The 26,601-nt window shown below is 40.8% G+C and overlaps 1 protein-coding gene across 1 annotated transcript in view; it reads left to right on the plus strand.

Moving 5' to 3' along the window:
• Window positions 1–21,794, plus strand: part of rnf43 (ring finger protein 43) — a 193,917-nt gene extending 172,123 nt beyond the window's left edge. The window contains exons 3-9 of the mRNA XM_087977440.1: window positions 2,692–2,766; window positions 7,347–7,487; window positions 10,038–10,139; window positions 12,854–13,024; window positions 13,589–13,691; window positions 14,504–16,090; window positions 20,930–21,794. Coding sequence (XP_087833566.1) covers window positions 2,692–2,766; window positions 7,347–7,487; window positions 10,038–10,139; window positions 12,854–13,024; window positions 13,589–13,691; window positions 14,504–16,090; window positions 20,930–20,973 — 2,223 coding nt within the window. The 3' untranslated portion in view covers window positions 20,974–21,794. The remainder of the gene's footprint in view (window positions 1–2,691; window positions 2,767–7,346; window positions 7,488–10,037; window positions 10,140–12,853; window positions 13,025–13,588; window positions 13,692–14,503; window positions 16,091–20,929) is intronic.
• Window positions 21,795–26,601: the final 4,807 nt, after the last annotated feature.

Raw genomic sequence — 26,601 nt, forward strand, 5'->3', positions numbered from 1 at the left:
GTGACCAGCCTCTGTCACTGCCTGAAACATTGAGCATATTTCTTTTTCTGCAAATGATTACTTTGTAATGTATTTTTAAAGATTACATTTTCAACCGTCATTGTTTATCTTTTGCTTTCTGATTTGTGCCTCCAGCAAGCCAAACACAAATCATGTTGCTCCCTGTGAGTGAGCACTTGGCTGGGTGAGGTGGCACCAGTTAACACTCCTTTTATCCTCCGAGGCCAAAGGGCTGTGTCTAAACCGGGTAAAGTTGATCGGTAGTTACTTTGATAGTTGTTGAGTCATTGGTCATTCCTGCGTGACTTACACTTTCCCGAGTTCAGTAGCTTCGACTCTGCAGCTCCCCACCACTTTGAAGAGTTTGGGTAGGTGGGCGGATTTGCTGGTGGAAGATGAATTTTAAATTGCTTTCTTGAATTTCCCAGGGGAAGATGTTGATTTAATCTGCTTTTCAACTAATGTTGTCACTCAAACTCCTCTGGCAAAATAGTTCACAGAAGCTCTTGATCACTGTGTCTATCAGTCTCATGCTTCCTGACTCTGGTACTTCAGTTGCCCTGATTAATATTTATGATTCCGAGCAAATCTCCTTCTGGTTATTTTTAAGTACCTTTCCTGACTTGCATGAGCCAGAAACACGAATAGAGGTCACTGTGGTCTCTAAGCATTGGTCTCAGCTGAAGCTTGCAAATAGCAAGTAGGATTTTCATAGTTCTTTTCTCAGAATCATCTATCGCTTGATCTGTAAAATCCAATTGCATAAATATTTGGTTAGTTGTTACTCAGTAAAAGTGTCTCAATACCCATCCATAAATTAAGTCCAAATCATGGATAATGAAAACACTTAAAACTTTGTACCAATATCTACAGATCTGTGTGGCTGTATGTTCTCAAACTGATTCTAATGAAGGGAAAAAAACTGTCCCTTTGTCCAAATTATCTGTTGCCTAACATTAAAGTCCATAATTAATTTTCCAAACATCTGCCATGAAAATATTGGAGCCCTCAGAGAGTGAAAGAGAAAAGATGTAATACAATATCACGGGAGCTGTAAATAGCATGGTGTGAGCCTGCCTTCAGCGGTGTCTTTTTAAACTGATGCAACGATGCTTATGTTATCTTCTGTAACATAAGAAACTGGTCAAGGATATTGTGATATGGAAGAATCCAGCAGACATTGATTACAATTAACTATTATGTACAAACATTACATTCACAGGCACCAAAGTGTCTCAGTTAATATTAAATTATTAGAGTGCAGCCCTATGGCATTCTGAGACCTGATTACCACTGAGGAAAGTTTTATTTGGCAATTGTTAAGTTATGTCTTGTATGTCCAGAGGATGGAATCTCATCACTCCAGATGTTTTGAAGTATCACCTGTGCTTGCTGAAACTCATCCATTGCAAATGGATTTGCTGGTACCATTCCAGTCCCTGTCAAAGCACCATCCTGCTGGGAATGCACTGTGTTGCCTTCAGATCATTCATGCACCATTGGAACAAAATTGAGTCTCGTTGGTTTAAAGTATCCCATTCCTTAGGATGTACAGTGTGGATCTATGTTGGGTAAACTCAGGAAGTTGAATAAATGCTGAGAAATGTGGTCATTTTAAGGTACAATACATAAAGGAACGAGAGAAACTGACTGGATCAGTATACAGCTTCAGACTTACTAGACTCATTGTACTATTGGCTAAGTAATATTTATCAGTCACTTCTTCTCATTTGTAGATTGAACAACAGTAAGCATCAGCTTATACTTGTTATAGTTCAAAACCATAACACTTAAGAGGAAGCCAAGAGTTGGCTTTTCGGTTTGTTCTTCAACTGTCCTGTGAAGATTAGAACAGATTATATTACTTTGGAGAGTTGAAGATCATCTGAAATTTTGCCCTCAATATGTTGTGTCTCAGCCAAGAAAAGGTTGGTTTGCTAAAAATAAATTTAAAGATGTAACTAAAAACCATACAAAGTTGAATCTTGGGTGACTACACATGGATCGAGGGAAGTAGCTATGTTTCTCTGCAGATGCTCTAGTTGAATAATCAGCGCCACCTGCTGAATTCTTGGTTTTCAGTTACTGTACCTGGATGTCTCAATATACAGTAGTTTGCACTTCAGCATTAGCACATCAGAGTACATTTGAACTTGAGAAACATTTGGTGCTTGGACCTTTACAGATTAAAGAGTTAATGAGGAATCTGGGGATTCAATTATACTCAGGAGCATGTGAACCTTATAAAATTCAAAATTGGGACAAAAGATTTGTGAGAATTTGCAACAGTTATTTTTTTAAGAAATCTCGAGTACAAACCACCGAAGATAACTATGATGTATTTAGCATCCTAATTACTCAGAAACCCATTATGACACTCAATTGCTGTTTCCCTCACATGGTGCCATGTTTCTTGTTTGTCTGCCATTTGATCTGATGTTTGTACCTTCATTATTGTGGTGATTACTCTCTAAGACAAAGGCACTGTATTCTATTTTGTCACTTCTGAAGAGTGCAAGGCAGAGAAGTTCAGATATATCTCTGGTCATGTTTCCATCCTTATCTAGATACTGATTGAGAGCCTCCTAACTTTGTATAACAATCACAAATAAGGAAGCTTTTGGTTTAACAGTTTTGTGGAGTAGAACGTGTTATGTATATTTTCACAACTTTTGTCATTGTCTCCTTTAGGCTAAGTTTGCTATTCAGAGAGGTGCCACAGCAGTGATTTTTGATGTAACAGATGATGCAAGTGCTGCGGGTCAGGTAAGACAAGTATTCAAAACCTCTGTCATTAACACCAACCACCAGACTGCATAACCTGGGAATAATTTGGGGAAAATATGATCTTTTGTTAAAGTCTATTTTTCTACAACTCAGCAAAAGCAGCAGATTGTCACCTCTCGCCAGAAGTGTGATGTAAGTGCACACCTTTCTAAGCATGATCCTAGTCATCCAATTTGTCACTGAGCAGACAATATCTCGAATTCTTCAGGAACTTTTATTGAAACCATTTTTATTTCCAGGCAAGCATTGACTTCTGTGGAGATGGACATCCACAGCAACTAGTTTTAACTACAAGATCCAAAAAACAGTCACAGGTGAAACAAATGAAGAATGTGGCTAATTCAGGGGACACACAACCTGTTATTCTTCAGACACTACAACATCATTCTGAGCCACCAAAACAGGGAAGACAGGACCTTAGTTTTATCATAGATCCTATCTGTTCATGGAGGCATAAAAGTAATAGTAGCAGCAGTATCCAGGATGAGTTTAACCCCTTTGATTGGCATCCTATCCATCATATTAAACACACCCTGATATCATCACCAGTGCATCTAGGCTACAGTGCATGCTATTTTGAAGATATACTGCAAATCCCTGTAAGATTTTACTTTCAATAGCATCTCTCAAAGCCACAACCCGTACCAACTTCAAAGGATAAAGGCAGAAGACACATGGGGACATCACCACCTGCAAATTCCAACCAAACCACACATGACTCTGATTTGGAAATATTTTGCTTCATTGTAGTTGGGCCAAAATTCAGGACTTTCTACTTAATAGCTCTATGGGAATTCCACTGCTTAAAAAGGGCAGTAGACAAAAGATGGGGAATTATAGACCAGATAGCTTAACTTCTGTTCTGGGGAAGATGTTTGAGTCTATTATCAAGGAAAAAATAACAAAGCATGTAGATAGAAATTGTCCCATTGGCAGACACAGCTTGGTTCATGAAGGGCAGGTCATGTTTAACTAATCTTTTGAAATTCTGTGAAGACATTACGAACATGGTGGACAACAGGGACCCAGTGGATGTGGTGTACCTAGATTTCCAAAAGGTCTTTGAGAAGGTGCCGCACAAGAGGCTGCTGCATACGATAAACATGCATGACATTATGGGTAAAGTATTAGTGGATCGAGGATTGGTTGACTAACAGGAAGCAAAGAGTGGGGATAAATGAGTGCTATTCTGGTTGGCAATCAGTAACTAGTGGCTTGCCTCAGGGAGCAGTATTGGGACTGAAATTATTCACAATTTATATAGATTATTTGGAGTTTGGGACCACATGTAGTGTGTCAACATTTGCAGATGACACTAAGATGAGTGGCAGAGCAAAGTGTGCAGAGGAATGTGAAACTTTACAGAGGAACATGGATATTTTAAGTGAGTGGGCAAAGGTTTGGCAGATGGAATACAATCTTAATAAATGTGACGTCATCCATTTTGATAGGAGTAACAGTAAAAAGGACTATTACTTGAATGGTTAAAAAGTTGCAGCATGCTGCTACGCAGAGGAACCTTGGTGTTCTTGTGCATGAATCACGGAAGGTTGGTCTGCAGGTGCAACAGGTAATTAGGAAGTCAAATGGAATTTTATCCTTCATTGCTAAACGGATTGAGTTTAAAAGCAGAGAGGTTTTGTTGCAGATGTATAGGGTGCTGGTGAGGCCACACCTGGAGTACAGTGTGCACTTTTGGACTCCTTACTTGAGAAAGGATGTACTGGCACTAGAGGGGGTGCAGAGGAGATTCACTCGGTTGATTCCGGAATTGAGGGGATTGGCTTATGAGGAGACCTGAGTAGTCTGGGATTATCTTCATTGGAATTTAGAAGAATGAGGGGAGATCTTATAGAAACATGTAAAGTTCTGAAGGGAATAGATGAGATCGACGTAGAGAGGATGTTTCCACTGGCGGGTGAAACTAGGACAAGAGGGCATAGCCTCAAAATTAGGGGTAGAAGATTTAGGACTGAATTGAGAAGGAACTTCTTCACCCAGAGGTTTGTTAATCTGTGGAATTCCCTGCCCAGTGTAGTAGTTGACGCTAGTCCGAACAATGGTTTTAAAACTAAGATAATGAACAATGAAGGAATTAAGGGTTATGGCGAGAGGGCAGGTACGTGGAGCTGAGGCCACGAAAAGATCAGCCATGATCTTATTGAATGGTGGAGCAGGCTTGAGCAGGCCAGAGGGCCTACTCCTGCTCCTAGTTCTTCAGATGAACTGCAGAGATTCAATAAAGTGACTCACCACCTCCTCAAGGGCAGTTGGGATAGGAAGTAACATGCCAGCAGTGTCCACATCCCATGAACCAGTAAATTAAAAAAACTCTGTTTAATATTTGATTAGAAGGACCACATTTCTGACAAAGCAGCACTTAGTAAAAACACCACTGAAGTATCATTCTAGGTTGTGGCCTCTAACCAGAAAGGAGATCAAGCTCTCAATCTCCATAGAGGTAAGAAGGCTGTGACTGAGCACGTCTACCACTAAACAAAAAATCCAAAAGCATCAAATGTTGCACTTTGGGGGCCCTTAATGTAAGTGCATAGTAAACTGTGCTACTGTTCACGACTTGAGCACTAAGACACACTCATCAATTCAAGGCTGGATTCCATTTTGAAGGGGGTAATTGTAAGAAAATGGAAAATTATGAGAGGGCATGAGGGAATAATGGCAAAGACCAGTGCTTTGAACGTTGATAGGTGGACATGTGTGAGTAGAATGCAGCTTTCTCCAATCTGTGACTTTAACATCATGAGAGGTGGTTTGATTGAACAGAAAAATGTAACTCGTTCAGAGAGCATTGCATTTATATAACCAGACATGAGAGAGAAACAGAATTAGATTTGTTGATAAGATATTGATACTAATTACAAGTTTGTGTTGGGTCAAGAATTTAAAGCTAAGAAGGATAATTCGTATGTATTTCCAGTTTTATGAAAAGAATGTCCAAAGTGGATAAATGCTTTATATTATGGAGGAATTACTTTATTCATTTGAGCTGAGAGCCCACACGCTAACTACTAAAATGAGTCAGTGAATGAGTGGTAAATGTGGTAAAAACTATTCTAAGCTTCACTCAGGAATATGTCTTCCAAATAAGAAACTAAAGTTAATCTGACTTCAGGACTTTTGTTGTACTGAGCAATCAAGTATTAACAAATGGGAAAGCAACACAAAAATCCTTTTTTTAAGGAAAAAAGCATTTGCCCACAAATTATTTGCCCTGCTTTTCTGTGTTCAAGCAGACCTATCTTTCTGAAGATACTGACCGAATTGATTTAACCCCACTGGAATCATATGCTTAATGTCCTTCTGTAGTAATGTAGTTAATTAGAGTGCACGGTGAGAAGGCTTGAAGAGTTTAAACCTTGGTATTGACATTCTATAAATGTTAATAATTTGGTTACTCTTTCTGTATTATTAAAAAGTGGGATCAATCTCCATTTTTCTCTAAACTGAAGCCTTCCCTAAAGTGAACAAGTTTCTTTTTAAAAATTGATGATGAAAGCACAGAATAATTTAAGTGAAATCCAGCACAAGCTTAGGATTGTAAAACTACCACAAAGAAATGAGGGACACCTGTAGAAGTGGAGTGGGTCACCACTGGGCTTATTAAAGTGAGCTTTGAAGCTAAGATCAAGAGTATACCATGGAGGATGCAATGAATATTAACAGTTGGAAATAATGGATACATGTCAAACCTTTGTAAAAGGAAGCAAAAAGTGTGAAGAGTGAGACCATAGTAGTTGATTAAGGAAATCATAACAGATCGCTGAGGACCTTGTATAAATTGTTTGTGGATGTTTTAAATGTGTTAGAATGTAAAAGGAAACTAAAACTTGAGTGTGAGAGGTAATCAAGAGATTCTAAGTAACATGGGATATTCAAGGTCATTCTTCCAATGTCTGCATGGGTTTCCTCCGGGTGCTCCGGTTTCCTTCCACAATGCAAAGATGTGCAGGTTAGGTGAATTGGCCAAGCTAAGTTGGGGAATGGGTCTGGGTGGGTTATTCTTCGGTGTGTCGGTGTGGACTTGTTGGGCCAAAGGGCCTGTTTCCATACTGTAGAAAATCTAATCTAATCAGTGCTGTGGAACTCCGTTTCTCTCATGCTGCCTCCACGAGTTGCGTGTTTAGTTTCATGGGGACAGACAGACAGAGTTTGCCCAGAATGTGCACTGTTAATGGAATCGTTGTAGTCTCTGTTGTCTTGTTTTTCTCTCTAAGAAACATGGGTAAATTCTATATCTCTTACTGTGAAAATGAGTCTATGCCAATTTGTAATCCATCTGTGTTTTTATATCATTTAGCCCTGAGTGTTGAGACCCTTTGGAATTTGTAAACTTGCATATCTTTTGTATCCTTTCCACTGGTTGGTGTACACATTAAGCAATGTAAAGCCTCAAGTTGTAGACAGCCTTTGTTAATTCTGTATTGGTAAAAGTTTTCAAGTTATAAGTTACATACCTATGAGTGTTGCTGAATACAAGATCATTAATTAATCCTCCAAAAGGACACTCCTTTACGTGGCTTTTCTCTCCCTCTTGGTAGCTGAAACAGAATCAAGAGGATCTTTTGCCTTGTCCAGTTATCCTGATCCAAGGTCATGATGCTACCCAACTGATGAAGGTCATTAACACCAATGGTGAAGCAATAGTCAGGATTCATGTCAAGAGTGACAGATTGGGTCGGGTAAGTGATATGTCAGAAATGCATATCTCAAGCTTAGCTGAACACTTGAAAAGTCAGTGGAAATATTCTGATAAACTAGAGGTTTGTGTAAGATAATAAGCTCTTCATAGCAACCCAACACTTGCACAGAACGACATTCAGTTTGGGGACCCACTCAGCCTCCTGCTATTTCATCATTTTTGGCACAATGTCTAATTAGCAATAGGTTCATAATACTCTCATATTTAGCTGCCAATACTTGCCTTCATTAAATAGTTACCTAGAGTAATACTTGCAAAACATTTTTAGGTAACTTACTCAGAATTAATTTTCAACTATTTTCACAGAGGTCCTAAAGTTGGGCCACCAAGTGAGCAGGAGGATGTGAGGCTATCTGCGTAACCTGTTTATAAACCTTTGTGAAAGCTTCGTTCGAAAGAGTCTGAGACAGATATGGTTTCATCAAGCTAATTATAGTGTAACTAACCTGTGGATGGATGTTTCCTGGGGTCTGTCTGTAAGACAGCCTCAAAATAATTCCCCATTGTATATGTTTTTCATTAGAAAATCTAAAACATTCTAACTAAATCTGGAAATGAGACTGAGGTAGGAAATGTGACTATGGGCTGAGAGCACTTTAAGGTAAACAAAAACCCTTCTCTATTCATTCAGCTAAGAGCATTTCCTGAAGCCTTCATTTATTCATTAGAATAATACTGATCCCCATCAAGCCTACAATTCCATTCTCTCACTTTCAAAGCGTTGACAAGTTAAAATATTCCAAAGTTGGGATAATTCAGGCAAATTATGATCCCAACTGTATTGGTTGGATTGGATGGACCCACAGGTCACATGTTAAGTAGGTGGGAGAAAAAAAAACATGATTTGACAACTCAGTCCATCCACCATTTGTCAATTTTGGAATATTTTTAAGTGTGTTTTATCTTCCTATTTTGTGGCCTCGTTATGAGGAAGTCAGATCACATCTGAAGTCTTGAATGTCAGTCACTAAAAGCCAGAGCTATGGGTCAGCATAGAAATACTTTCTTACAGGGAATCTGAAATGTATGGGTCCTGTATATAAAAAAATCAATAACTTCCCATAGTACGTCAACCTGTCTCTGCACAGATTAATCCTGAATGATGTTTTCATTCCTACAGAGTTGCAAAAACAAAGTTTATCACTTCCCAAAAATCAATCCCACCTTTCCTCACCAGAAATACATTTAATTGTCTCTCTAACCATTTTATACCACCTGCCTTAATGCCCTTTCCCTGTACCTTGTTTCCCCTATTATTCTTTGAGTCATTAAGTTCCTTCAGCATTCTTCCATCTGCATTCTGAAGTTCTATCCCTTAAAAATTTTGCCTCTTTGCCAACTCTCTCCCTCCAACCAAAAATATTGTCTTTATTTGTTTCTCCTAAATCTTCCTTCATCATTGCTCCTTTCCTCTTCACCACTTGTGAATCCCTGTAGAAATGTTTTAGACCTGAAATGGAATGTAAACCATTCAGCACAGTGAGCAATGTAACTGGAGCAATTGTGTTAATTCCCATTATTTGAAAAACTTTGTTTAGGTCAGCTGAACATTCCTTTTCCAAAAGAAAACAAGCGCAACACCCATAATCTTTCCTTGTATCTTAAATTCCCTATGTCCAGAATCAAAAGTATGTGAACCTTCATTTCCCTCTGAAAAGCAGCAGTATTCCTCTGGTTATTGAGTGTGTCAAATGGGGCCTGGGAGGGAGTTGAAAGCTGAAACACAGAAGTATATACAAATTCTGACCATTGAAGACGATAGTGTAGGTAACTGAGTTGTGGGTCACATTCCAGTAACTAGGTATAGGAAAATGGGCTTTAACTGCTACAAGCATGAAATGTATCTCTTTTCTTTCCTGTGAACAGCCCTCGGGCAGTTCAATATAACTCGCTACTTTCCATTGTACAAGATGAGACTTGCAAGGCTCAGCTATACACCACACATTTTGTTTCATTTCTCTTACACAGCAAATCTATCAAGCTGCAAATGTACAAGTAATGGGGAGTGAATCACAGACAGCTAGTAACTGCTGGGAATTATCTTTGATACTTCTGTGACACATCCAGTCTGCAAAGTGTTCTTGGAAATGGTTCCCTGACTGTGTGCCTTCTCCAGTAATGTAACGATGATATACTATCATAGCTGTCTGAATTATTCCTCTGATATTTGTCATCCACCCATCTACTAACAAATGACTTCTTGTCCCATGAGGGAAAATTACAAGAGTTGTGGTTCCTTTGAAAATTTCTTCAGCCCCAGCCTTGCACACCAGGTAATGTTCACATTCCTGTAGTACCCAGAACTGAGTGTTTGTACCTCTTTTCCCCTCTCTCTTGCACACAACACTAATCACTTCCATCAAAGCTTTATTCTTCAAAAAGAACCTAAGATGTTTAATGTCGTTTTTTAGATTTTGTTCACTTAATTAGGTCTCTTCTGCTTGTCATGTTTTGACTGAGCCATTATTACGCCAAAAGATAGAATTGTCTCAAAGACTCAATCAGTAATCTCCGTTTCTCTCCTCTTCAGCCAGCCTACGATGTGGGGATCCTCATGACTCTGATTGTGGCTTTCTCAGTTGTTGTCATGATCCTGGCGGTGAGAATCAAATGCAAGCAGAACCGGACTCGGGTGAGAGCAGTGCCCTCCAATTTGTAGCAGTCTTGGCTGTTAGTTTTCTGTTAAAACTTCAGTCCAGTCATGTAACTTAACTTTGGTTTGCATCTGTGAATACTTGTGATCCCGCATTCATGACCACTCAGGATTCTTTGCTGTTACTATCGCAGTGACAATTCAAATTTAGGTTCTGAATTGTGCCCTAATAACACTTGTTCTTTTCTGAAGGGAAACATGCAATAATTGCATCGTACATGTTACAAGATACAATCTGCCAGCCTAAGATTTGTGTTTAAATGCACACAATGTGGCAATGAAAAGTCTTCAGACTCAATGACTGCTTGGTTCTCAAAATCTAAGATTTGATTCTATTTGAGAGTAAGGTATGATAGAGACAGTGCACATTTGAAAGTATTACAGAATCTCTTCGGTATGAGCAGTACTCGCTGTACTAGCAGTTCTGGCCTTTAGTTTGAAATCTGTTATAACCCGTGTATTTCTCCTATAAGCTTTTGGTACACACTGTAAATTTTCCATACTTGTGATATATTGTTGAAGAAGGAGATGCTCCTGTGAGGTTCAGACTCAAATATACCTTTAAAGCATGAGGTGCTTTATCTGATCTTTTCAGTTCAAAAACAGGAAACACACAGAGGATCGACAGCACACGTGCAGAGCATGAAAACCAATGCTTTAAGAATCCCTCAGTTGGAAGACATAATGTGTTGATGAGCGTTTAGAAAGGAACGGAGCAAGAGGATGGGATGTAACAACCACATGCATAGAAAACTGATTTTTAGCATGCTCAGGTAGAGGATGGAAGGTGGTCAAAATGAATTCACAGGGGACAGAAGAATGTGTAGGATCAATAAAGCATATGATGCAGCATTGGGTGTAAATTGCTGATGGGAAGTTCAAAAAGGCATTATGCAAACTGGCAAAGAGAAAGAGATTGAACTGGCCCAGGAGTGGAAGAGAAAAATGGTTTTGCATAATTCATGCTGTGACTGGAATGTCTCTAATGTACAACCCACCCATTCTCCACTTGGTTGATGACATAAGGACAGACGGTAAATAAGAGCTGTAGTGAAGATTCAAGACTGTTTAAGCCAAAGTTAAAACCAAAGGACTGCTTATATCTAGTGGAAAGATGTCAGTCATAGATTCCTCCCCCCCCCCCCCCCCCCCCTCTCAACTCAGGTTGGGCCCTCAGCAAGCTTGTAACATTTCCCAGGCATATCTAAGGCTCTTGCTCACTCTCGCACTTTTGCTCTCTCAGACTCTTTTTCGCGTGCACTGTCTCTTGTCTTTCGCTCTCTCTCATGCCGTCACTCTCCCTTTTGTGCTCTCGCTCTCTCTTGCTCTTCCCCATCCACTCCACTCCAGGATAAAGGACCCCTTGACCTTTTCTTACATCTCAACTGGTTCTTTGTTCAACATGTCACCTTCTAACTGAAGTGTGATCTACAACCAAAGTTTTTCTGGAAATCACACATTGCTTTCATTTGTTAGATCCAGAGGATGCAAACTTGAGCATATCTGTTATACCGTCAATGTAGTTAGTCATCCCTTGCTAAGTAACATCGTGTCACTAGAATATCTCTCTTACCAAAATCACTCACTTCTCAAAAGTCTCTCTACTCTATTTCTATATTAAAGGCTACACTGTTTATTAATCAATTTGTTGCAGCTAATTATTCCAGCTTTAATAGTCAATAAAATTCTTAAATGCATAAAGTTTTCAGTGACTAGTATGTCCCAGTCTTGACTTTCTCGATGTCTGGGATCTTTCCCAGCTCTCAATCTTGCATGTTCCCATGTAGAAATAAACACCTTTAAAAGCCGTAGGGCCTGTATAATATAGGAAAGTATGAATAATTCATTGCGATTATAAATGACTGGCTGTTGCTGCAAATGATCCAAGAAAGCCATCAATCCAAGGAGTGGGATGTTGCAGACTGCCTATTCCATCATGTTGTGCTGTTCAACTGTTCCAACTTCCACAGTATTTTCTGTCCATAGTAGGAGCAACTCCTCTGAATGCTCGCCAGCTGTAAACCGGCCGGGAATCCGATCTCAAAGTTATATTTGTTGATATGCTTTGAGAATGGATGCTGACTACCCTGAACCCTGGATTGAGACTCCTTGCAACTGTCGTCCAACTGATGAGTGAAAGTGTAAAGGGTTTGCCTTGTAGCAAGAGTCTGAACATCACAGTTAAGTGGTTACGTCTAATAATGATGCCACATCCATGCTACTGGAAATCCAGTGAATGTAACAATGAATATGACATAAAGAAAGGAGAAAGAAAATAGAGAAAATCAGCTGATTCAGATACAGCGCTGTTTGAATATACTTGATATAACATCATGATGCCAATTTGCCTTTCAACCTGCCAACAGTGCTGTCAGCTGCCGAGGCCCTAAGCTCTTACTCCCATCCTGACCCCTCTATTTCTCATAATTTCTCTCCTTTTCTAAGATGCTCTTGAAAATTTGACACCTTAATTAAGACCTTTATCATCATGCTAAATTGCCTGATAGTGTCCACTGATGTGCATGCTATGTAGATTAGTCATGGTAAATGCAGTGTTATGGGGATGGGGTGGGGCGGTGGGTCTGGGTAGGGTGCTCTTCAGAGATTCAGTGCAGACTCATTGGGCTGATTGGCTTCTTTCTGCAGTGTAGGGATTCTGTGATTCTAATCTCAATGTCATCCTTTTTTAACAGAATTCCTTGCAGCAGCAGACTATCAATGCGATCAGCCAGCTCGCCACACGCCGTTATCAATCAAGGTGTCAGGCTCAGGGTCACGAGCATCAGAACAGCTTGGATTCACAGAGTAGCAATGTGTCAGAGCCAGTGTGTGCTATCTGTCTGGAGGAGTTTGCTGATGGGCAGGTGAGAAAAAAATCATAGCAGATTGATTGGAACAGCTAATAATAGAAATCCTCATTGTCATAAATGAGCTTAATTTCTCAGCCTGATATCTTTCAATGAATTTTTTTCCCCCAATTAGATTTTTGATTCTTGTTGTGTTACCACGCATTTGTATTTAAAATGTATTTGTGCAATAAAACCAAACTTATTGAGTTCTGGATTGTGAATCTGCAAACCCTTATCATTTAAAAAGGATCTGATTGCTGGTTTGAATTCTGGTTTGAGAAGAAAGGACTGTGTTCTGGCTTGCCTTTCTAGTTTGCCCACTAGAGAGCAAGATCTTGACCTCTTCTAGCTGGGCTTCAGTTAAAGCTATAATAATCCTTTGGTCATTCCATTTCTCAGATTTTAATTTCACTTGTTGCATGATGCTCCAGCCTTCCTCAAGCTGATCCAGGTCATTTGGTGAAAGAATCACACTCATAGTTGTCTGTGCTGTTCTATTAAATAGTTGATTCCCACTGTCCATGTCCTGTGTGTTCACTAGAATGTAATGTTTCTCCTATGATTGATGTGTCTTTACAGGATCTACGGATAATTTCTTGTTTCCATGAATTCCACAAGGAATGTATAGATCCCTGGCTTCTTCAGCATCGTACCTGCCCTCTCTGCATGTACAATATCATTGGTAGGTGAAAGTTCTGAGTGTAGTTCAGGAATTTTTGAGGGAAACAAATCCTAATTGAGATTTGACGCTGTGGATTTGTTAAATGGTAAGGGATAAAACAGCCTGATGCAGATTATAATATACATGAAGCAGTATCCGTACCTCTGAATGCAATGACTTTTGGTAGACATAACTACCAACTGAGGTAATTTGTTTTACTGTCTCTGGAGGTAAAAAAAACATTAGGGCAGCAAACATAAATAGTAACTGGGACAGCAAATGTGATTTTCACCTTGCTGGCTGGAGTGACCTTGTGTTATCAGAACAGGTCTGAAAACCTGCAATTTTTCAATCATTTTGAACCGAGTAAAAATTGCCACTTTTTCATTCTTTAACAGCACTGTCTGGTACTGTGGTCAATGTTCAAATTCTCTCCACTAGAGTGAATTTGGAGCAAAAGTAGCAGCATTCATACCTCTGCTGTTGATACTGGGGGATTGTGATTAAAATTACAAATGAATAAATGCCATATAAGTCCAGTTTTGCAGCTTTGTGTGGTTGCACAGCCCAATCTTTGAGAAGATAAAGTAAGTCATCTGCAAGCACATATAGGGGTAGAATGTGTACCAGGTCCATTTGTAATGATATTTGAGAGCTGAGTCCAATTTCAAGTGTGACTCAGTGGCCTACCTTGTGCCTGTTGCTTTGAAGACTGGTCCCCATTCCGTTGTAAAGCTATAATGGCCCCTGAGCCTTAGAAATGTAATTAAATGTCAAAGGAAATATTTGGCTTTAGTAGTTGCTAATGATTCATTATTCCGTTTTGTTTTCAGAGGGTAGTTCTTCAATTCCGCAACTGGAACCTCAAGACCAAGCCAATCCAGCTGCTCAACTAAACCAGCGTATCCATTTGCTCAGGCGTTACCCTGGTCATGCGCATCTTCACAGGCCAGACACTGCCATTCCTTCCAGGCCTTCTCGCTTGAACAATCCCAGAACTCCAGGAATGCAAATTGCACCCCCTGGCCATTACTTTGTTGCTCCAGAAGTCTATCGTGCAGGGTTCAACACCATGAGATATGTGGCCACAAGGCCCCAACAATCTTCAAACTTGCATAGGTGTAACTACCGTCATGTTGATGGCCAAGGAGTTTTCTACAGACACCACAGACCCTTTACTGTCCGAAAAGGCCCACCATGGCCAGACCAAGTTCTTCATCACCCATGTCTGCATAAACCTCCCTGCTGGCCGCAGCACCTTTCAGCATGCAATGCCCCACTATCCTCACATCACTTAACGCCTAACTGTGCTCCTGATCATTCACAGATCACCAGCAACCATGACAACCACAGCTACTCAGGGGACAGTTTTGGTATTAACTGTTCAGTGAGAAGTGGATACCTGGCTGACAGCCCAGGTAGTGATTCCAGCTCAGGTCCTTGCCACTGCTCCTCCAGTGATTCAACACTGGACTGTACAGACATCAGTAACCATTGTACCTATGGGAGCCAGTCAACCTTCCGTAGCTCTCTGAGCAGTGAGTATGATCCTCTTGTGTACTGTGGGGCGGGTGGGGAAACTATGAAGAGTTCAACCTTTGAAGTACAGAGACCCAGGTCAATGGACTCAGTTAATGGTCCTCTGGAAGACAATGTGTTTAGCCACACTCACTACCACCATCATCGGCACCATCACTATGGCGACGCTGACCCAAGTCCTGAAGGAGTGCAATGTATGAACCCCAGCTGGAGCTCAGCAGAGAAGCAGGATAGCACACAGTTGGAGGAGTTCATGAATGATAAACGACACTGCCAGCCTGAGGCAGAGTTCAGCTGTCAATCCCAGTGCGCTGCCCATCCTGTCCAGTGCCCCTGCTTGGACCAGCACCTGTTACTCCCCACTGGACTCTGCCTTCCTGAAACATCCTTGAAAACTATGGATGTGGAAAGGAGAAAGAGTGAGGCAGTTTGTGCCAAACCAGATCAAGTGCCTTCAGAAAATAAATCCAGTCGGACCAGTAACAGGAGGAGGCGAAGGAGGAGGAAAAGAAGTTTCCAGATGGATCAACCAATGGTTTACTTCCATCAGGACTACAGTACTCTGGAGGACTGTCGAGTACATATTCATTATGGGAACCGTGGGCGGCAGTGCCATCTTCCAAATGTTCAGCCGTCAGTGCCAATCCCTTTAATCCTAAACAATGGAGCCTCTAATGAATGGAGTTTCCCATTTTGTGAGTGTCCTAGCTCCCTCTGTCAGCAACGCCTATGTCAGGTTGGTTCTGAGCCACAGCTGGCAGAAGAGCAGCACATGAACAACAATGAGCCACGACACACATTTCAAGAGAGCTGTACTGAAGTGTATTGTGATGGAGTACAAGATGAGTCCTTCCACTGCCAGACAATCCCTAACAATCCAGGTAGATATTTTAGGGTTCATACATTAGATTTACCTTACATGAGGATCAATGTTCGGTACAACATCGTGGGCTGAAGTACCTGTTCTGTTCTGTACTGTTCTATGTTCTATAAGAGTGCATATATTCCTTGAGAAGAAAGAAAGAAATATTTTTGTTGCCAAAAATAGATTATTGTCCATGTTATGTTTATAGCTTGTATTTATTTTATTTCTGGAAACCGCCTTAGAATGGTAATGAACCACAGTGAAGAGATTGTTTTGTAAAAGAGTATTGCAGTGGTTTCCATAGGATGCAGAGTGTCCAGGACAGTCCAAGGTGCTAATCGCATTAAGTGGCTGGGGAGATTTCAGCTTCTCTAGTAACATCCTAAGCGTTGTTAGTGATTGGCTATACATTTATAATACAATACACTACAGCAGAGGAACAGGCCCTTTGGCCCACCAAGTCTGCATTGATTCCTAATCCTCATTTAGGCCCTCTACTTATTGCCTATATGTGGTTTCTATCCCTCTGTTCACTTCCCTTTCATGCATATTAAATATTGCTAATGTGCCTGCTTCCACCACCTCCACTGGCAGTGTGTTCCAAGCACCCGCCACCCTCTGCGATAAACTTTCCTCACACTTCTTCCCTAAACTTCCCTCTCTTGCCTAGAACCAGTGCCCTCTTGTAGTTGACTATCCACCCTATCTATGCCCCTCATAATTTTGTAGACCTCTATCAGGTCACGCCTCAGCCTTTATCTTGCCAGTGAAAGTTTATCCAATCTCTCCTCATAACTCCAGAATAGGCGACTTCCTGGTAAACTTTCTTTGCCCCCTCTTCAAAGCATTCACGTCCTTCTGGTAGCTTGGCAATCAGAACAGCACGCAATATTCCAAATGTAGCCTAACTAAAGTCTTACACAGCTGTAACATAATTTTTATATTCGATGCCTCAGTGGATGAAGGCAAGTGTGCTGTATACCTTGGTGATCACCATATCCACTTTCAGGGATCTGTGGAGCAGTCTGCCCAGGTCCCTCTTTGTCATTCCTCCTAAGCGTTCTACCATTTATTGTACAATTCGCACCTGAATTTGATCTTCCAAAATGCATCACCACGTATTTGTTTGAACTAAATTCTTATCTGCCATTTTCCTGCACAAATCTGCAATCTACCTCTATCCTTTGACAATCCTCCTCACTATCTGCAATTTCGCCAATTTTGGTGTCATCTGCAAACTTACTAATCAGACTACCCACATTTTCTTTCAGTTCATTTGTGTGTAATACAAATGAAAAAGGTCCCAGCACTGATCCCTGCAAAAGTTACTGATCTCCCATCCAGAAAGCACCCTTCCACCGCTACTCACCGTCCTCTGGCATTGGTTAGAGAAATGCACTGTTTGTGTGTTTGGATTTTTATCCCTTTCAACAACAACAACTGATAGCACCTAAGGTGTTAGCCCAGCACAGAACCCCACAGTGGGAGGGAATCCAGAGCCTTATGCCTTTGCAGCAGACTGCACAGACACAAACGGCAGGATGATTAAAAGAACAGAATTCTGTGAGCCCTTGAATGAAATCCCATGGTAGGTAGGGGCGAGATCTGGAAGGAATTTGAAACCAAGTATGAGAATTTCAAAATCAAAAAATGGTTTGACCACAAACCAGTGTGGCAGTAAGCACTGATGCATTAGGGGTAACTGATCATTTGTTCAATTTAGGACCTGGGCAGCAGTTTTGAATTATCTCAACTTTGCAAAGGGTAGAATGTTGGAGATGAACTAAGAGTGCAGGGCATCATCAGGTAACAAGGGGAATGGGTGAGATAGACATGTTTTTTATTAAGTAAGAGAACAAAGGATTATGGGGAAAAGACAGGGAAAGTGGAGTTGAGGATTGTCAGATCAACCATAATTTTATTGAATGGTGGAGTGTACTTGATGGGCTGAATGGCCGCTTCTGCTCTTGCATCTTATGGTCTTACAGCAGTCCATCTGGTGCTGTTAAATGTGGGAATGGGTGATCATAGTACTAACACAAAATTTTGGTCAGGTGTTTATCTTGCAGTGCAATATGACACCAAGATTGCAAACAAACTGATGTTTGATGTTAAGGAGATAAATGGAGTGGATAGTTAGGAAATGAATTTTGAATGGGATTGGAACAATGGCAATGGAATTCAGAGCATATTTCAGTGAGAGGCCTGAGGGAGAGATTTCTGCACAAGTCAGGTGGACTTTGTTTAAAAAGCAGCATCTTTCTCATGTAAGAGAGCTTCATTTCAAGTCTTTGTAAACAAGGGATGTTTTGTTATTTTAATGTATTTAATATGTAATATATTGTACAGTTAATTATTTTGTGTGACTTACTTTCTCAATTTATGCTGCTTTGCTCCATTTTGAAACCTTGAGAACATACCTAAAATTTCAGAAGACATTAATATGGTATTGAGAGCATAGATTACAATTTTCAACTTGCATTAAACTGAATCACAGCCTTGAACCAATTATCATCCATTCTGGCACCAGATCTTCGAGCGGACAAATGATTGGCTGTATCTTATTTGGTGGTTCATTGACCCTGCATAATAAGTGGAACTCTGGATTTACTGTCACAATATTAAAGTCTCTTAAATTATTTATTTTACAATTGATCAAGAAATAAGGGCCGGGTTAGAATTTGCAATTCTTCATATCATGAGAGTCTTGCAGAGGTAAAGACACCAAAGGATCTAGGGAAACAAACTGTCCATTCTGGGCTTTGTATTCAAAACTGGTTTATTGTACCAGTCAAAAAGTAGATCACTCTTCTCTGCTCATGTAAGGGCGCTACATAACGTGATTTTAAATAAACTTAACCTAGTTCTTCGTGGGCGCAGACCCAACTGGAGCAAAAGGAATTTCCCATTTTCAGTATCACTTGACACTGAATTAATCCAGCTTTGATAGCACACCAATGAGGAAGGAGCGATTCCTCAACCCAACCTCTGCTGAATCAGCTTTGGAACTGTAGGACAAGGTAATGTAGAAAGAGTTTTACTCTGTAGCTCATCTAAAATTATTTCATGCGACAGCTAGGGAGCATAACTCTGTATGTGCCCTGTGCTTCAGGTGATCTGGGAAGAGTTTAGGCTGACAGTACACCCTTGAAATGCAAAATGTTTAACCTGAGTGTGAAGGCAATTCACGTAAAATATGTGTGGCAAAAATAATCAGCTGCACCCTAATTTTCATTACATTTTCCTATTGTATAATGTGGACAATTCTTCAAAAGTAATTGCTGGAAAGCACATTAGAACTGTTCAGTCATGTGGTAGAGTGGCCATTTTAAGTGTGATGCCAAGTCAGTATACACCAGAAAGCTGCTGAAGAGGGCTTAGAAAAGATTAACCAGGATGTTGTTGGGTACAGAAGGGTTGAGTTACGAGAAAAGGCTGGATAAGCTAGGACTTCACTGGAGGTTGTCAGGTGACATTATAGAAGTTTATAAAATCATGAGAGTATAGAGAGAGTTAATGTTGGTTGTCTTTTCCCTGGGAAGGGGATTTCAAGACTAGGGGGCACATTTTTAAGGTGAAAGGAGAGAGATTTAAAAATGACATGAGGGGCAAATCCTTTCTATAGAGGGTGGTTTGCACATGGACTGAACTTCCTGAGGAAGTAGTGGATATGGATACAATTATAATGTGTGAAAGACATTTGGATTAGTGCATGAATAGGAAAGGTTTGGAGGGATATGGGCCAGGAGCAGGCAGGCGGGACTAGCTTAGTTTGGGATTACGTTCAGCATGGACTGGTTGGGCCAAAGGGTCTGTTTCTGTGCTGTATGACTGTGTTGAGATATCTTCAGCCTTCTGGAGTATTTCATTGTTGTAGTTCACCTCAGAGAACTGGTGGACCTAACAGTTACTGCTGCTGCTTTCATCAACATCTGTATCCTCCATGATGAAATGGGCAATTGTCCCTGTCAAAAATCACAGGTAATGAATGTCCACTTGGTAAAATGCAGACCTGGGACTGTGTTCCCATTAATCATTGGAGGCTGCGGGGTGGGGAGCATTGGCAGGGATGAGGAAAGAGAAAGCAATAAATTTATGTTCTAGTATTTGTGTCAAAGATTACCTCACTGAACTGTCAATCTAATATAATCAGTAACCCCTCACACAATTACTTTTTATCCACGGGACCCAAGTTCAAACCAACCCAGCGTAACAACAAGATTAATAAAGCACCTTTAATGTAGTAAAATCTGTGTTTCATGGAAGACTTCAACAGCATTCAAGAAAGCAACGAGTTTTTAGAGCAGGTGATGCATAGTCAGGGATGGAGCATCTTAAAAGGAGAGAGAGAGAGCGCGCAATTGCCTTTGAGAAAGTGTTGGTAAGCCTCATTGGTACCTTGATCGCTGCAGTCCATCTGGCATAGTTACACAATCATACATCAGAAAGGGAACACTAACTGTGCTACACCTTATCCAGAGTACTTGATAATAACATTGTATCCTTGAAATGACAAGTTTTTTTGTTCCGTAGAGATTGTATTTCATCTTTAAAAAGGTTTTGCAAAACAAGATTTGCTCACTTTTTTGTTCCAGCATACTGATCAAACTTCATTTCAAATGAAGTGTAAGTGTGGAGAATAGTCTTTGCTGTGTTTTAACGAGAGAATATTTGTTTATCTGTGCAAGTTTTCCTCTCTTGTTACAAGATTGTTTCTGGGATTGTGGTCAGTGATTCTTAATTCAGGATACGTTATCCGTATTGTTTAGAGCCTTCAGTTTAGCTGAACAGAACAATCCATGTAATGCACTGAATGTCTTTCATAATGCCTGATGATGTCTTTCTATCCAACTAGGTTCAGAATCAAACGTGGGAGAGATCGGTGAAGAAGCTGTGTAGCTAACTGAAGAAACAAAGCAAGTCTGAAGAACTGGTATAGCTGGCAGAATGAAGGGCCTAGAAGTGAGGAAACAGTGAAGCCAGTAGGATGTAGGGAGTAGGTGTGAAGAAGCACTGAAGCTGGTGGGATAATGGGGTGGTGGTGAAGAAACCAAGTAGCCGGTAGGGTAATGCAGAAAGTGTCAACATGCCGTGTAGCTGGTGAGATGAGGTGTTCAGATGGGATGGCACAATAAAGTTGAATGGAAGATGGAGCAACATGACAAAGAACAAATTATTTCAAAGCTTGGAACACTCAGTCCAGGAACATGAATCTTCAGAAGCAGCTCTTCATGGTATTGGTGCTTATTATTCATTGCCAACTATCTACTTCACCAGAGACATGGGGGTATCTGTAGCCTTCCATTTGACTGGAGAATTGAAGGGCTTATTGAAGGGTCTATTCCAAGTTGTCTTTGTCTTCCAAAATAGCCCAAGGTATAGCAAACTTCCAGCACTTGTGACTCGACCCTGACTGTCAGATAGTAGAAGCACTTAAAAACAAATGTAGCCTTATGGGACCTTGTATTTACCAAGGTTCCTCAGTATATTTTGGGTACTTTGAATTAAGAGAAAAACTTTTTAAAGTGTTGTATTATATTTGTATAGAAAGACATTTCATTATGGTAATATGTTCTTAATATATTTATTTACTAATATATTTATCCTCTGTAATGTAAAGTGCCTTATAAATGATCAGTGCTGTCACTAACCTGATGGTCTGACCCTATTCAGGTTATGCTGAAATAAATTATTTTCAATTACAGAGATGTTTGAATTATTTTGTGTGCCATGACTGTAGCAAGAATGCAAGACTTCTGCATTAATATTCTCAAACAAGTCTCACGTCTGTCGTCTGCAACGTGTTAGAAAGCATTCTGATGGATAAGATTTATGACCATCTGGAAGAGCATGGCTTGATTAAATGCAGTCAGCATGGCTTTGTGAGGGGCAGGTCATGCCTCACAAACCTTAGAGTTCTTTGAGGATGTGACTAGAAAAGTTGATGAGGGTTGAGCTGTGGGTGTGGTGTATATGGACTTCAGCAAGGCATTTGATAAGGTTCCCCATGGTAGGCTCATTCAGAAGGTCAGGAGGAATGGGATACAGGGGAACTTAGCTGTCTGGATACAGAATTGGCTGGCCAACAGAAGACAGCGAGTGGTAGTAGAAGGAAAATATTCTGCCTGGAAGTCAATGGTGAGTGGTGTTCCATAGGGCTCTGTCCTTGGGCCTCTACTGTTTGTAATTTTTATTAATGATTTGGATGAGGGGATTGAAGGATGGGTCAGCAAGTTTGCAGACGACACAAAGGTTGGAGGTGTCGTTGACAGTATAGAGGGCTGTTGTAGGCTGCAACGGGACATTGACAGGATGCAGAGATGGGCTGAGAGGTGGCAGATGGAGTTCAACCTGGATAAATGCGAGGTGATGCATTTTGGAAGGTCGAATTTGAAAGCTGAGTACAGGATTAAGGTTAGGACTCTTGGCAGTGTGGAGGAACAGAGGGATCTTGGTGTGCAGGTACATAGATGCCTTAAAATGGCCACCCAAGTGGACAGGGTTGTTAAGAAAGGATATGGTGTTTTGGCTTTCATTAACAGGGGGATTGAGTTTAAGAGTGGTGAGATCTTGTTGCAGTTCTATAAAACTTTGGTTAGACCACACTTGGAATACTGTGTCCAGTTCTGGTCACCCTATTATCGGAAAGATGTGGAATGCTTTGAGAGGATTCAGAGGAGGTTTACCAGGATGCTGCCTGGACTGGATGGCTTATCTTATGAAGAGAGGTTGACTGAGCTCAGACTTTTTTCATTGGAGAAAAGGAGGAGGAGAGGGGACCTAATTGAGGTATACAAGATAATGAGAGGCATAGATAGAGTCGATAGCCAGAGACTATTTCCCAGGGCAGAAATGACTAACACGAGGGGTCATAGTTTTAAGCTGGTTGGAGGAAAGTATAGAGGGGATGTCAGAGGCGGGTTCTTTACACAGAGTTGAGAGCATGGAAAGCATTGCCAGCAGCAGTTGTGGAAGCAAGGTCATTGGGGACATTTAAGAGACTACTGCACATGCATATGGTCACAGAAATTTGAGGGTGCATACATGAGGATCAGTGGTTGGCGCAACATCATGGGCTGAAGGGCCTGTTCTGTGCTGTACTGTTCTATGTTCTAGGACTGGCATCAGACCTTTGAGCTTACAAAAGATGGATTATATTTGAGTGGTTCACTGATACACAGTAACTGGAACTTTGGGTTTACAGTGAGCATGATTAGAGATTAAATTCCCTGCAGTGTAGGAACAGACCCTTTGGCCCAACAAATCCACACCGACCCTCCCATCCAGCATGTTAAAAGTCTGATAATAAACTAGTTATTTTAAGAGCGTACATGAAATAAGGGCTGGATGGGAATCTGCAGTTCTTTATATTATGAGATAGACTGGCTGGGGTAAAGACACCCCAAAAGGTATAGAGAAAGATTCAGAAATACAGAGGTCAGGATTATGACTCAGTGACAGTGAAAGCTTGGTGACATAATTCCAAGTTAGCATGAATTGTGACCTGGAGGAGAATTTGCAGCTGATGACATTTTAATGCAGTTGCTACTGCTTGTGGTGTTATAAGTGGTAGAAACCAGAAGTTTGAAAGCTGCAGATGGTTCTGGAGTAAAAGTCTTTGGTATCTTTGCAGTGATGTCTGCGACCATAGCCTTAGCTGTGCCCAGTGTCTTCATTTCACATTGAGTGAATCGAATTGGTCAGTGCATTGAGTATAGGCGTTGGGAGGGCATGTTGAGGTTGTTTAGCACATTGGTTAGGCCACTATTGGAATACAGCGTGCAGTTCTGGTCTCCCTTCTATAGGAAGGATGTTGTGAAACCTGAAAGGATTCATAAAAGATTAACAAGGATGTTGCCAGTGTTGGAGGATTTGAGCTACAGGGAGAGGCTGTGGCTATTTTCCCTGGGGCTTCAGAGGCTGATGGGTGACCTTATAGAGGTTTTTAAAATCATGATGGTCATGGATAGGATAAATAGATAAGGTCTTTTCCCTGGGGTGGGGGATCCAAAACTAGAGGACATAGTTTTAAGGTGAGAGGGGAAAGATTCAAAAAGGATCTAAGGGCCAACATTTTCATGCAGAGGATGGTATGTGTCTGGAATGAGCTGTTAGAGGAAATGGTGGAACTTGGTACAACGACCACATTTAAAAGACATTTGGATGAGTATATGAATATGAACAGTTTAGAGGAATATGCTGGCAAATGGGACTAGATTAGGTTAGGATAGCTGGTCGGCGTGGATGAGTTGGAGAAGGATCTTTTTCCAAGCTGTATGTCTCTATGACTCTAATTGTCTGAAAACTTAAAGCTGCAACATTGGTGATCACACAGTGAGCCCAAGGTGAATCATCTGCCAAGTGCTTCTATCTTTTTTGCACCAACCCACTCAGCTACACTATCATCAATGTTGGGGATGATTTTGAGCTGTATCCTCTAGTTCATCATTTAATTATTCTTGACTATATGAAAGTACCAGGCTTACAGAGCTTTGATCTGGTATGTGATCTGGGAACACTTTGCTTTGTACGGTATGCAGCTTCTGCTTTCTAATGCGCTTGTACTACAATGTTGTAACTTCACCAAGTTGGCATGTTATTTTTCAGCTGCCTGCTGCAGCTCCTGACGTGCTCTGTGTCAGATCTTTGGCTTGACAGTAATGGGAAGCGACATGCCATGAAGTTCGAGATGGTGGCTGAATTCTGCTGCTATTTTTCAGAAGAAAGGCACAGATTCACAATAAGTACATGAGGCAGAGACTGGAAGGATGGATTTATGGTGTTGGATATAGGGTCAGTGATATAATAGTAATGTTGCTGGAGGAGAATATAAAGAACCAGGCTAATGCATTGGACACATTGGGTCAAATCCTAACAAGGTATCTGGTAGAAATTAATCCCAGGTATATTAATTGAAACTAAGAGCTAGGCTCAATAATGGTGACTACGACAGTATCAAATTGTTCCTTTAGGGAAGGGAAATCTGTCCTTCACTTTTTTTTGTTGCTTGTTATTCCAGATGCACCACAATGAGCCTGTTTGTTAACTGACCTCTGAAACAGCCCAATCAAAACACAATAAAGCCAGACAAACCATCTGTCGATAACCTAGGCACAAAAACTGCAGTCAGCAAACATCTGAGGACCTCTGTCAAACTTGATAGAAGTGTACCACAGAATAGTTGAGCAACAACTCCACTTGCAGGAGCTAAGTTTTGCAGTTTAAATTTGCTGTTCTTGCTCATTGCCAGCACACCCCCTTCCCTTCCTCCACAGCTAGGAAAACAGCAAACTCAAGGATTGGCAGCCAGGTCGAAGGTAGGGGAGTGACCGAGGACAGCTCTGTAACGGGTCATGCAGCGCTTTGAGAGCCTGGCATAAAACCAAAACTCATGCTAAATGAGAAAACAGGTACCATTTAATATCCAACACTAAAAGCAATATAAGCTGTGACAACCTAAAATGGAACACACTGTAATTGTGATAAAAGAATGTTTGTAAAGGGACTCTTATTTTCAGAGTTTATATAGTTCAAAATGAATCAGTTTTAATTTTCCTGGACAGCAAGGAATATAGTTTGTGATCTGGATCCCTGAACCTTAAAGCACTATCATGGGAAGGGAAATTTGGATAAAAGATGTGAAGTTGGCAGGCACACAGGAGAACTGTCGACACACAAGAAGAGCTAGAGACTGAAGGCTTCGTTGCTGATACAAAGAGAAAGTGGATAGACACAGAAAGAGGAACTCACTGAATTTGGGGTAAGAAGAAGCAAGTCACTCATGGCATCAGATGTTTTCTATTTTGGCAGAAAAGGAGAGAGAGTTCTTGGAAACAATGTGAGAGTTGGCTTAAAGAAAAACAAACAAGCTGGGAAAGCTGAGAGATTAGCTTGGAGATGCTGTTGGGTGACTTTTCAGAAATGGCTAAACTATGATGTTGTTCCTAATCCGTTGAAAAGGAGCTCTGGGAAACTACACCGTCAAGATTGTTGTTCCCTACTTTGATTATAATATTATGCCGAGCACCAGAAGATGATTGTGGTTGTTCGAAGTCTGTTTATCTCAGCTTTAGTGTCCTTGGCCCAATCATCATCACCATGTCATTAGTGACCTTTCCTCCATCATTAAAATGGAAATGGGGGAGTTTGCTGCTGATTGCACAATTTTCATTAACATCTCTTCATATTGAAATAGTTTGGGTTCAAATGCAGTTAGACCTGGACAGCATTCAAGCTTGGATTGGTAAGTAGCAGGTAACATTCTCATTTCATAGTTACCATCTCCAACAAAATATTTTTTTTATATCCATTCATAGGATGTGGGTATCACTGGACAAGTCAGCATTTATTGCCCATTCCTAAGTGCCCAGAGGGTACTTAAGAGCTAACCACAATGCTGTTGGTCTGGACTCGCATGTAGGCGAATAGGGAAATATAGCAGTTTCCTTCCCTCAAGAGAATTAGTGATCCAGATGGGTTTTTCCTGACAATTGACAATGGAGTTATGGTCATCATTAGACTCTTGAA

The sequence above is a fragment of the Chiloscyllium plagiosum genome, unplaced genomic scaffold (genome assembly GCF_037043375.1).
Source record: "Chiloscyllium plagiosum isolate Xiang-an unplaced genomic scaffold, Cpla_swu_hap1 HiC_scaffold_31, whole genome shotgun sequence".
Classification (NCBI taxonomy): Eukaryota; Metazoa; Chordata; class Chondrichthyes; order Orectolobiformes; family Hemiscylliidae; genus Chiloscyllium; species Chiloscyllium plagiosum.